The sequence below is a fragment of the Balaenoptera ricei genome, chromosome 8 (assembly GCF_028023285.1).
Source record: "Balaenoptera ricei isolate mBalRic1 chromosome 8, mBalRic1.hap2, whole genome shotgun sequence".
Lineage (NCBI taxonomy): Eukaryota > Metazoa > Chordata > Mammalia > Artiodactyla > Balaenopteridae > Balaenoptera > Balaenoptera ricei.
In genome coordinates, this window is record NC_082646.1 from 63,885,207 (window position 1) to 63,898,055 (window position 12,849).

At 47.5% G+C, this 12,849-nt stretch overlaps 1 protein-coding gene across 2 annotated transcripts; it reads right to left on the reverse strand.

The window, feature by feature from the left end:
• Positions 1 to 1,888: 1,888 nt before the first annotated feature.
• On the reverse strand, positions 1,889 to 11,722 carry TRIM68 (tripartite motif containing 68). Of its 2 annotated transcripts, none has more exons than XM_059930942.1 (7): positions 11,501 to 11,722; positions 8,449 to 8,930; positions 6,736 to 6,831; positions 5,604 to 5,864; positions 5,114 to 5,136; positions 4,417 to 4,517; positions 1,889 to 4,223 (listed from the first exon to the last, which is right to left on the reverse strand). In XM_059930942.1, the coding sequence occupies exons 2-7, from the start codon at positions 8,872 to 8,874 to the stop codon at positions 3,673 to 3,675; spliced, it is 1,458 nt and encodes a 485-aa protein (XP_059786925.1). In that variant the 5' UTR covers positions 8,875 to 8,930; positions 11,501 to 11,722; the 3' UTR covers positions 1,889 to 3,672. The 2 variants fall into 2 exon arrangements, with proteins under 2 accessions (XP_059786925.1, XP_059786926.1); XM_059930943.1 differs by lacking the exon at positions 11,501 to 11,722 and adding an exon at positions 11,379 to 11,494.
• Positions 11,723 to 12,849: the final 1,127 nt, after the last annotated feature.

Below are 12,849 nucleotides of genomic sequence, written 5' to 3' on the forward strand. Positions count from 1 at the left end.
GTAGTAACTGTTCCAGAGGGATCTCATGCTTAACAACTTAGCATCCATACTCTTTGCTAATATTGATATTTACCTACCTAGAATGTATTCTATTTCTGAATATCAGAGAAGTAGGAGTCAACCTCTCAAAATCAGATAACGATGCACTGAGTTCCCAAAGAGTAGAAAAAAGAAACTCTCCTTCCCTTGCAACCCCATAACATAAAACCAAATCAAGATCGTGAGATGGTTAAGCATATTTGATAAGATTTCCATTTAGTCACACTATTCTTTCTCTACAAGCAACCCAATGATTTGGCTATGCCCATTTAATCAACGAGTTATTAGACGCATTAAAGCATCTGATGGAAAGTGACAAAGGGATAGTCCAGCCTGCATTCAAAACAGAAATTTCTTTTCAGCATTTCAATCAGAAGCCTGCCCTGCCAGCTTTGTGTTTCATTCACACCCGTACTCACTGAAACTAGCTGAGACCCACCGTTGATACTCAAATATTGAACTTCATACTTCCTAAAACGGACTGGTTCTCTGCCATGGCTGCCCCAAACAGAAAAACCTGTGCTTCTCCCAATATATTCAGATACGACCCCCGCCCTAGCATGTGAAGCAACGTGTGCTCTTTTAACTAGAGCCTGGGAGCAACAGTAGACTATCAGTGTTAGGATTCTTAAGAGATTACAGCCAATCCTGCTTGGAAAAAAAGAGAGATCGGATTTCCTGTGGGGAGTTGCTACCCCAAGGTTTGCCCGCTGTCTCCACCTTTCGCAGGACCCAAGCATTTTACCTTTTGAATAGCCTTCCCCCTCAAGGCTCAGGCATTGCACCCCTTGGTTTCTCTGCCAGCAAAACAAGGATGGGCAAAGCTCACCCCTGCCTTGTAGTGAATTATCACACCAAGTTGGAGGTACAACCCTAGGCAGGCATTCCAGGGAGCGGTGCAGGCACTCTGCCCTCCACATGGCTACCTGCCTTGTCCCCTTCAGGACCACTTTTCTAATTAGCCATCAAATCAGTTTTTGAACAGGACTGTAATTAAATAACATCCAGTCTTTCATGCCCCTATAAGGCAAGAAGATCTTATTTTCGTTTTGATTCTAGGCATATGAATGAAAGTTCCCTCACTTAAATATTTAGACACACACACACACACACACAATGCTAGACTGGGGCGACTATGGTGAAGCAGACAAATAAGGTTTTGTTCTTAGAAAGGAAGTGTAAGCGACTACCCTGGAGAAAAGGATTTTCATACACTTAAGACCTTTTATCTTTTTGCCTGGTCTTCAAAATCAGACATTATGATAACACATAATATACTTAACCTTGTAATTCTTTTAACAAGTAATCACAGCACCCAAATCAGCTTATAAATGTAAAAAAAAAAAAAAAAAAAAAAAAAAAACCCAAAGAGCACATTACAAATAATGCCATTTCACTCCTTAATTCATTCTAGGTTTGAATGAATTTATCACCTAATAATTCTCTTTTTCTAGGAACCTTCCAAGATTTGGCCTAATAAAACCACAGAAAAGAACAACACTGATTCAGTCCCTAGACTCTCTGTTAAGTTTCCATGGACGTAGCTGGAAGCACTGCCTAAAGATCTATTTCTCAAGTCTATACACACTTCCCCAGGGAGTCCCCCTGCCCCGCCCCCCTACACACACAAAGATATATGTTCCCTCTAATGTAGGTCTGTTCAACCCTTTGCCAAGACCAGGTCTGTGACTTACCAGTTCATTCCCCTCCAGGCGGATGATAGCAAGTTCTCCCCTCCTACTGCTAATGCTCAAGGAGCAACTTGGAAGCATGGTGGGAGGAATGAGTTTATTTCTCCATTTTGGCCTGTTTCACCTCCTTCATATGTGAACAACCAATACAATTAAGGTAGAAAAACAATTTTTGCTATTCTTTATTACAGGAATGATTTTGGTTCTGCCTGTACCTAACCTAGTATCTACTTTGCTGCCCAATCCTAACTCAACAGTCACTACTTTCAAGCTTAAACTACATCAGAGGTTGTGTTACACAGCATCACGGTGACAATACATAATGTATATATTGTAGCCCCTCACAACAGGCAAAACCCATAGTTCTCATATGCTTGCTTTAGTTTGTTTCCAGCACAATCATTCCCAAATCACACTTTTAAGACCTGTAATGATTATTTTCGCCACACACAACCATCACTCTAAAGGGCCAATAGCCCAGATATACAGTCTTAATTCCCTTTCATTATCATATATGGCTTTTTGTGCCTAGGCCTATTCTTCCTCCCCACACTTCCCTTCTGCTTTACTCCTTCTGTCACAGATTTAGGGAAGAGAAAGGCAGAATATTTACCAGAACCATGAAGATTCCCTTGGTGACAAAGATCCAAACTTTAGCCCAACGAGCTTGTGGGTGAGCCTTCCTTTCAGTGCATTTGTTTTACATTTTTCTTTGTATTATTTCCATTCTCTATCCTAATGTCACAGTCCCTGTTCTAACCCAAAGACAAACACATATAATAGACGCTCAATATATTACTGTGGCCCGGAGTTTGCCAGGGCATGGGTATCTTTTGGTCTAAAAGGACAGGACTGTCAGGAGAGGCCCTAAGAAACTAAGGCAGTGCTGCAAAGATGCTGTAAAAAGGTGAGATGGGAAGGTTGCCACCACAGGCAAAATCCATGGCTTGCCTTCCCTGTCCCTGAGAAAGGAACAAAAGTACGGGATGGATCTGAGATCTTCACAACAATCCTGCGAGGTAGGAGAGTATGCAGTTACTATACCCATTTTCCCATTGAGGACACTTAAATTCTTGCAAACATTGGGGTGTTTCAGACCTGAATGTAATGAATGATATGCAGACATGTGACCTGAGAAGTGAGTTTGTCAGTTTGGTTTCATTTGAATGTGAGAAATACTTTATAATCTATACACTCTTCTTTCCATCAGCTTTGTGAGAAATAACTGGCTGCACTAAGGCCATTTCAGTTTCTTCATCCATGAAGTGAAAATCAAAACAAGGCTCACAGGTTTTCTGATTCTGACATTTAGAGAAAAGGGCAGGACCCGGACACAGGTCTCCTTAAGAGTCTGAGATTAGTGACTTGCCCAGCTTGTGCTCAGAGAGGGGACGGCCACTGGGGTGGTCTGGGCAATTGGCGGTGCATTTCTCCAGTTGGGAGGTCAGAGAGCTGGGGTGAAATGCGGGTGCTCAGAGGCTGTAAACCTCAGCTGAAGCATCCTCCTGCTGGTATCAGCAACCAGCTCTGGACACGGACAGTATTCTTCTGGCTTGTTGGTGAACCTGACCCCATGGGTTTCCTGAAGATCGGATCTAATTCATCATCCTCACTGAATTATGGCACTGACGGGGATGGGGAAGAGGGGCGTGACCTGCAGAAAGGACTATCCTGATCCTTAGGACCACCGTGATCCTCGCCAAAAGCCTTGTCATACTTCCCGCGGGGGTGCAATGCTCCTTTTGCCGAGTCTCAGCTTTTTAACATGACTGGTTTAGTGGGAGACTTTGGCCCAGTAGTGACAGACCACTGGGTCAGGCAGAGGAATCCCTGGCTTCCAGGCTCAGCTCAGTTCAAGGGGACCCTCGTCAGGGGCAGGGTCCTCCAAGACCCCTGCGGGCCAGGCGAAATTCCAAGGCCTCTGGCTAAGATGGTGGCTCTCTTATTCCTCCCCGTCCAGGGAGCAGATGGCCAGGGGAGCGGTGTTGTTGGCTCCGATGCTGTAACAAGGACTGAAATAGGGCAGGAGGCGCCCAGGGAAGGGATAGTGGGGGAAAGTGAAAATGTGGGAGCCGCTGTCAGTCACGTTGTAGAAGGAGATATCATGGGCCTCGTAATCCAGGAAGACTCCCACCCGGCGGGGAGGGACGGGCAAGGACAGGAGCGGGTATTCGTCGGTGCCTGCCCGGTACTCATTGCCCTTCCTCAGCCTTATCACCCAGAATCCGTAGTGGGGGGATAAATAGACCACCTCCTTCCGGTCTACATTTTCCTTACACACTCCCAGGCCCCATTCAGACCTGTCTCCCACCTCCACCTCCCAGTAGTGCCGACCCGAGGAGATGCACTGACTGCCCAGGACGATATTGTAGCGGTAAAATCTCTCAGGATTGTCGGGCAGCTTCTGCTTGGTGTCTCCATAGCGCACGCATTTTCTGTCCTCAGACACGATGAGGCGAGAATACGCAGTGTCTGGATCCAGCCGCACATCCGCTAAGGAAAAAGATCCTGGTTGGTACCCTGACACAGAGCGAGGGGGCCTGGGCGAGGTCTCTGTGATAGATACAGCCAGCGATTTCCTCCATGACGGGTGGGCGATGGGCATCCCAGAGGGCACTGAGCCATTTCATTCCTCCGCGAGGGGTCCCGCCCCCCGCTCATCACAATCCCGCCAAGCATTCATTACCTGCATACGTCTTCAGGATCTCTCTGAGCCCCAGCACACGGCAGTCCGTCTTCAGCTCCAGCGAGACTGGTTCTGGTCTCTGCAGGCTCCAAGACTTGCTCCTGGTAGAGAGGGGTAGGCCTTGGGGCCACAAGTCCTGGCTATGCCACATAGGCCTTCCCTTAGTACAGGGAAGGGGGCTTGGCCAGGGACGGAGTCAGCGAGGTGCCCCTTCCCCAGCAATACCAGGCGGAGCAGAGATGTGATGATTATTTGACTGAGCTGAACGGCTTGTGGCACAGAGAGAATATTCACATACCTAGGCCATGGGAAGGGTTAGGTGTGAATCTGACACTGGGAGAGGAAGAGGTGTACTGCAGAGGAGAAGGGCCCATATGCAGACTCAGAGCACCGATGTTACTGGAGACAGCTGCAGTCTTCTCCCCTCCTTGGGCCATCTACTTGAAACCATACATTTTATAGCTTTACCTGAAACTCTTATTGGTAATGCTTGAAATGAATTTGGCCAAGCACAAAGAAGAAAAAAGAAAGATGTTCAAAGCTTCCTGAGCCAATACAATGGAAGGGGCAGAAGATTACGGGCCAGCACCCACTTTTCTGTAGGTACTTGGTCTACGTTCCTTCCCCACTTCTGGCTCTGGCCAGGCCCCACTTTCTCTTACAGGGCTGTCGAGGGGCTCCAGAGATGGAAACATACCTGTTTAAGACTTCCTGAATACCCTAGAAGGAGAAAAAGATATGCAGCACATGAGTACGCCCCATTCCTCAGAGGGACCAGACAGACACAGAGCTCTAGGAGGGAGCTTCTCGGAGGGAAAGGGAAGGCAGGGAGCAAAGCTGGAGAGAAGGCGTGCAGAGGGAGCGGGGGAGAAGCCTACAGGAGGCAGGCAGGGTAGGCTGAGCCCTGGCTGCACTGGCCAACTTCGGGCTCCATCTCAACTCTCTGGCCAGAGGGAGGGACAGGTATGATGTGAGGGCCGCCTAGACAATGTCCATCTAGGAGGCCACGAGGTCATCCACCCAACCGGGGGTAGGGGAACAGCCGGCACGGGCAGCGGGTATACGGGATCCGTGTCTGGTAGGCCGAGTGCTGACAGATCCCACTGAAGACTAGGTACCCCCCTCTCCTAGAGTCCCAGGCTATCCTCAGCCCTTGCTCAGACTTCCCAGGAAAGCCTGCTTCTCACCTGCAGCATCCAGCGGACAGGCCTCTGAGACCTTTCTTCCAGCTCTGCGATCATCCTCCACAGGACCCGGCTCTGCTGGATGAGTGCATTGTGACTCACCCCCAGTTTCTGCGTGGTCTCCCCTTCCTCCTGCTCCAGGCTGGCCAGAGCGGCGGCGGCCTCTACTTCCAGCCGCCGACCTGGTGGCTGTGTTTTCTTTAGTAATCGCCGGTATTTCTCAAACTCCCATATGATGCTCTGCTTTCGGGTTTCCACCTGTATCTGTAGAGCCAAGATCAGAAATCAGCACGGATACTGGTCGTGTAAGGGCCACCCGGGATTGAGGACGCTGGTATGTGCACACACACACGCACTCTGGAATGTTCTGGTACCAACTGTGTGCCAGGCACTGTAGAGGCAAAGATAAAGGATATGATTTTTCCTAACTTCCTGTTCCCACAGCTCCAGTACATGCTCCTCAGTCCCTATTACTAACTCTTGTTGATCCCAGGAGGGCCCAGGATATTACCTTTGTACTGTATATTCCAGACTATTTTCCATTTTCAGAATAATATATTCTATTTTCAGAAAAATGACCGGAAGCATTACACTTAAGCCTCTAAGACAGTGTAACAACTACACTGTTAGATGATTTTGCTTCTTACTGGTATTGTATCAATTCAATATGCTGTTTTAGACTGATTCAATGTTACCTTCTGTTGATCACAAGTTCTGATAGTTTGATAGTTATGGGCCTTGAGTTTATTTCTGAAATGATTTTCCAACATTTTAATTACTTAATTTTTAGTAAATATGCTTTAGCTGAGGAAAGAGAAACAGAAACTATGCTTTACTAAGCATTATACCAGTCATACCCCTGTGAGCTAAAGCATATGTGAGGTGTGTACTTTTCCTTTCTCACATATGAGGAGAGCCCAGAAGTTATCTCTACATCACATTCAAGAAACTGGAAGTGAGTGGTCCCAAGGCCGGCTGAAGGCGGCACACCTGGTAGAGAAAGCTGACATGAGGACCCCAGGCTCTCTGACCTCAAACCCCACATTCTGCCTCACAGAGATGAGGAAGGTACCATAGGCCAGCTTCGGGACAACACAGGGACCACACAGACTCCTTTCCCCAGGGGGCAACTTGCCTTCCAGTTGGCAGTTCGTTTCCTCTCACCAACTTCCAGCTTCCAGGCCTCTTCTTGCTCTTTCCTCAGATGTTCCAGAGCCTCATGGAGTTTCCACTGAAAGAGACAAAAACCTCCTGAGGACACCTCGCGTAGCCTGGGTGGATAGCCAGGCTTCCTAGCATTGGTAGGTGATGGGAAAACAAGCATCCCTCAGGGGGTGGGCCAGAATGCATGCTGGGAGAAAAGGGTGTTCCCTTTTCACAGAGGGAGCAGATTCCTGCCCAGATTACATCCAAGGTCTCTCTATCTGAGAATCATTTCAACTCCCCCAGTCTCTAAGTTTCTGTAAAGCAGAAGAAAAGGTCCATTTCCCACCTGGCCAGAAAACTATCTTGGACTTTCCTATCCACGCCTCTTTTTATCCTTATCTGCTTTGTTATCCTACAGCCTCCTAAACCTTGTTATTCAAAGTGTGGTCCATGTGTGTCAGCAGCATCAACACCACCTGGGAGCTTGTTAGCAATGCATGATCTTGGGCTTCACCCCAGACCTCCTGAATTTTAGCAAGACCCTTGTGTGGTTCATATGCACCCTAAAGGTAAGAAGTACCATCCTAGACTCTAATGTGAGAGATGACTACTGGGAAGCATAAAGTATTCTCATAATAATATTGACCATTTTACTAAAGATGTCCCAACAAAACTGAGGCTTAGAGAGTGACCTACCCAAAGTCATTCAGCTAGTAAATGGTCGGGCTGGGATTTAACCCAGCTCTTTAACTCTTATGCCTATGGTATACTGCCTCCCTATTCTAATACCTGCAAAACAAAATAAATAAATACTTTTAATTTTTCAGAAATTCTTTTTGCATAGGAAAACAGCTAATACAGGGGATTCATCTTACAATTTTCCCTTCTAATCTCAACTTCAAGAAAGAGAATTAAGACGAGTACAGGATCAATGGATCACAGAATCATTGGGATAATGATTCCAATAAAGATATGTCAGCATGGACATCTAAGGAAAATGTAAGAAGTTAGAAGTTGATAGGATAGCTATAAAAAAGGAGCAGTGGGTGTCACAGATGGCTCCCCCTATCGCCTCCAATAAACAGAAGGTGAGGAGAAGAGAAAGAACAGTGGCTGAAGAGTAAGAAGGCCTTTGATCTTCCTTTAACTAACTTAAGTCAGAAGGGACCCTACAACACTAGATTAGACAATCTCACTCAATCCTAAATGACTCAGCCATGGTCCCTTCTAGCTCTAAAACCAATGATCATGATCTCAAATTTCTAAGCCTTTGTTTTGTCTATAAAATGAGGAATTTAAAGTGACTCACCTGATGTTCAGTGATTATCTGTGGCATTGCTAGGAGGAGTTTGCACGTTCTGATAGGTACAGCCTTGACCACCTCATCCAAGGCGCCCAGAACCCCAGCTAGACCAAAATGGTCTCCCTCAAATTCTTAGTAAGGAAAGCAAGTTTGGGTTAGGCATTAAACCTGTTGGGATTGGGGTGAGGTGTGGAAGTGGGAAAGAAGGAAGTCAAAGGAGGTCATAAACGTAAGGAGAGGTACGGCTCCCTGTATCAGGTCCCCGGGATCTGGGGTTGTGAGAAGCCAAAGGAATCAGCTCTCATTTTGTCTCTGGGGCCCCCGGTCAAGTTCTTGATCTAGAGATAGCCAAGTGGGGGGCAGGGGAGAGACTGGGGGGAGCTGGCCTTCATCTCCCACCTTATAATCCCAGGCGACATCCTCCATGGGCACGACACTGTGGGCCTCGTGCTCGGGGGACCGGCCACAGGCCTCGCACACGATCAGGCCATCCTCTTTGCAGAACATCTTTAGCTGTTCCTCGTGGACCTCGCACACGTCGCCCTTCAGCCCCATTCCTGGATGCAGCCCTAGCCGTCGGACTTTTTCTACAACATTGGCCAGCTGCCAATTAGGCCGCAGGTTCCTTGGCTGGACGGGAGCCCGGCAGAGGGGACACGAGTAACCCCAGTTCTGGGATTCTCCTGGGACCTCCCAGAGTCCAGAGAGACAGTTGTGGCAGAAGCTGTGGCCACAGTCGATGCTCACGGGCTCTTTCAGGAAGGTCATGCAGATGGGACAGGCCACTTCTTCTACAACAGCTTCCACCAATGCTGCGGGATCCATGGCTCCTGTCACACCCTCCTCAGAACATGAATAAAACTAGGCGGAGCCACTGAAGGCTGAGAAGAAGGAAAGAAACACAAATAAGGGCAAAAAGAGCAGAAGAGCAGAGGGATAGGTAAAAGGGATAAGTAGTGACTGAAAAAAATAACTTCCTCTTTTGGATCCTTTCTGAACCCTGTTTAATAAGCTCTGGCTTTCCCAACTGAATCCACTGGGTCACGTTTCTCACGCCTCAGAAGGGACATCTGGGGATGCCTGAGTGTTGGGATGCTGGGAATTCTCAGTTTCCATTCACCCGGTCATCTCTGACCCTCCTCTGGGTTCGCTCGCCAGCCCATTCTCACTCCACCTCCATCATGCTCTCCAAATCAGCACTGTTTCTCTTGAACTTCGTGTGGTTTCACTATCCAAAATAAAGCCAGAAATACCCACCTTCCTCACTCTCTAGGATGCTTCTATGTATATTTATGTACGTCAAGGTGCAGAAAAGGTAATACGCCAGAAGCCCATTGCCTATATGCTCAATTTGTTTTCTTGTGTTGCACACTGAAGTGTAAGGTATAAGGGAACCAGCAACACTTTCCCCACCTCCTGTGAACCTCTGCCCACTTCTCCAGCACTAACATCCGCTAAGATGCCAAGACACTCTCCTCAGTGATACATTAGAAGCAGATATGGACAAACAGCCCTTGGAAGATAAAAACAAAGGTCATCTGATGATAATTAAACCCATATTGATGAATTCACTACTCCAGCGAGAAACCTGAGGTTTCTGCTAGGGCCGTATGTGGGCACAGAACTTGAATGACCAATGGCAGGCTCTTGGTACAGCTGACAATGTTTATTTGTTCACCGTGCAAGTTTGTGTTACCAGTTAGTCTATAAAGGGAAAAGCCCTGATGGTCTTAGTCATCGTTGTATCCTTGGATCTAAAAAGTGCCTGTCATGCAGTTATTGCTGAATAAATATTTGCTGAAGGAATAAATGAGCTAGACACAGAAAACAGTTCTTAAACCCAAAATGCTTTTATAATTAAGTTAGGGAGTTGAGAGCATATTATACATTAATAATAATAGCGAGCACTCCTTGAGTACACTATATGCCAGGCACTCTTCTGAGCATTTTACATGGATTGGCTCAATGTATTTCAAAACCCTAAGTAGAAACCATTATTCTACTCTCCCCTCATTTAACAGATGCTTGGTCCAGGGCTCTGCCATTCTATCTTGGGCAAAGTATTTAACCTCTCCAGCTTCAAAGTATAATAAAAATTCAAGAGGAGAGAGAAATCACTATGGTTTAAAGGTAGTCCAGTGAGGTTTCCTGAAGGAAGTGGGGCAGTAAGTAGATTTTGCAGAACTGTCTGTCACAGGCCATCAGCAGGTCCTGCCTTCTCACTGGCCTCCATGCCTCTTGCTTTTCCTCCTCCCACTGTCACTACCAAACTGTAGGACCAATATCCTAAAACCTTGTTTTACTAAATCACTAACCTACTGAAGAGCCTATCCTGGTTCCCCAGCCCTCAGTCCAACAAGAAGCTCTCTCTTCACCCTGAAACAGCCCAGTCAAGCAAAAGGAGGAACTTCCACACTTTCTCGCAGACCCCATGTCCATTCATTCCACCCACTTGGATTCCTGCTGTCCTCCCAGCTTGAAATGACTTCTCCAAATTCCTGCTCTTAATGTCATTTGACATGTATGTGTTTATTGTCTTACTTCCCACAGTAGAAGTTTCATGAGGATAGTGACATACTCTATTTTGTTCACGACCATATCCCCAAGGCCAGAGACAGTGCTCAAATATTTTTGAATACATGAGTATTAAATGTAAATGTTAAGGTCTAGCTGATAGTAGGCTCGATGTGGAAGAAATGTCAATATCCTCATCTACCACGGAGGGGCCCCAAGAGCTACTACCTAAAGCTGACACAACAGAGTCTGATATCTATGATTTAAAGCTATAGAGATCAACAAAGAATTGAAAATAGCTACTGAAAATTGAGAAGATGGTGGCAGAAGGGAAGTGGGGTAAAGAATTATCAAAATGATAAATCAAGAAATGCGATGGAAGCACATTATTTAGATTTAGTAGGGTCATAAAAAGCTCTAAACATGAAAAAGTTAAATGTGGTGGCCTCTGCAAAAAAAGGATTTAGGGGCGGGTACTTATTGCCTTATTGTTTTGTTTTCATGATACACAGATTACTTTGACAAAACTTTAATTATTAAACATTTAATTGCTTCAACTGTGCATTTGGCAGAGTGGGAAGCCTTCTAGGAAAGACATTTGCCGGGGGGAAAGGGCGAAGCCGGGAAGAGACTCGAGAGGAGGGGCCAAAGTGGGAAGTGAGGAGGCGGTGACCTCCGGGGTTCGGGAGGAGAGAGGGGGAGGGTAACCTCCGGGCCACAGGACGCCGGGCAGGGCCCGAGGGTCCCGGGCGGGTCGGGGCAGAGTAAGGCTGACGGCCTGCAGGACCTCTGAAGAGGCACAACTGTCTACCCACCTCCCTTCTCAGCCGGGAGTAGCACCCCGAGGCGGAAACCGAAAGTGGAGACGCCCGGTTGGTTCCCACGGCCGAGTGTCCGCAGCATCCGAAGCGGCTGGCCCAGCCAGCCCGGCACTTACCGCCGGCGCGGAGACCAAGGCCCCAGCAGCCCCCAGCTCCTTGGTTTCTCCTGCAGGATTCCGAGGCCCCGCCCACAGGGCCGGAGCCAATGAGCTCGCCGGCGGCATCTTTGTGGGAGCAGCCAATCACAGACAGCGAACAGGACAACCCTAGCCAATCGGAGGAGGGGACAGGGCCCTGCACACCTCTTGGCCTGACGGCGTATTTTCTCTTTTTTTCGGTTTTTCTGGCCTCTTCCCCTACTCAGAGCCCTTTAAACTGTAAAAGGGCCCAGGAGTCAGTCGAGGACGGGTCGAAGGGGTGAGGCCCCTTGGATGAGGCTGCTCGGGCCATGCAGTAAGAGGCCTAGCTGGCCCTCAGCTCAAAGAACCCCTTGCTTTTCACGCTTCCGTTCTGGATGACTAGTGGCTCTTCAGGGCGAACCTTGTTCCTTCCGTGTGGTAGCTCCGGACATAATGCTGTTCCTTTGCCAGTTTTCCACGTTAAACTCAGCAGCCTATGAGATCAGCCAGCCATGTCTGATTCTGAGACCCAATTTAGTGCAAGGCTGAGCACTGATAATGCAGTGGACTCTGCACTTTCCTGCAAGATGAGCGACCTCTCCTGGCTCCAGGCTGCAGATGGTGGTTTCTCATAAAAAACCCTGGGTTTTCTTGGCAAGCTCTTCTCCTTCAGTACTTCAGCAGGCAGTCTCTCATCACTATTGCCACACCCCCCTTTAGAGTTAGAAGCAGATGGTGGGAAGTGGCGGAGGAGAAGTGGAATTCCTCGTCTGGAACTGCTATACAAATTGGAAAAAAATTTTAAACGACCGGTGTTCGTCCCTCGCCTAAACGCACAGACATGTGCACACACAAAGTGCTACTTAAGGCAGTGATTTCGGGTTTTCTTTGTAGTCTCTGCACCTTGTCCTTTTCCTGATACTTCAGTGTTTACTGAATAAGCAAATAAAGGCACATCCTGCCTGTGTGGAAAATAACCAGGAAATCCTCCAACTGAAGCCCAGTTCCAAATGATTTTCTTGTTGGAACTGTTACTCTTTGGCTCTTCATGCCAATGTCAGGGCTCTCAGGCCATGGTTGAAATTCTGAAGGGTGAGGCCCAGAAAATTCCTGAAACAAATGGGACCATGAGCAAAAAAAGAAGAAAAGAGGTAGCTGAGGTCTGAGCTGTACCCTGTGTCTCACCTGGATCTGTAGGCATGGCTGCCTAACAGAGTAGTAAATGGATTAATCGAAACAAGCCACTTTAAACATTTATTGAGCGTTCACTTTTTGCACTTTGTGTTGGGTGCTGGAATTACAACCATAGGCCACAGACTGTTTAAGGAACTCAAAATCAAGTTAGT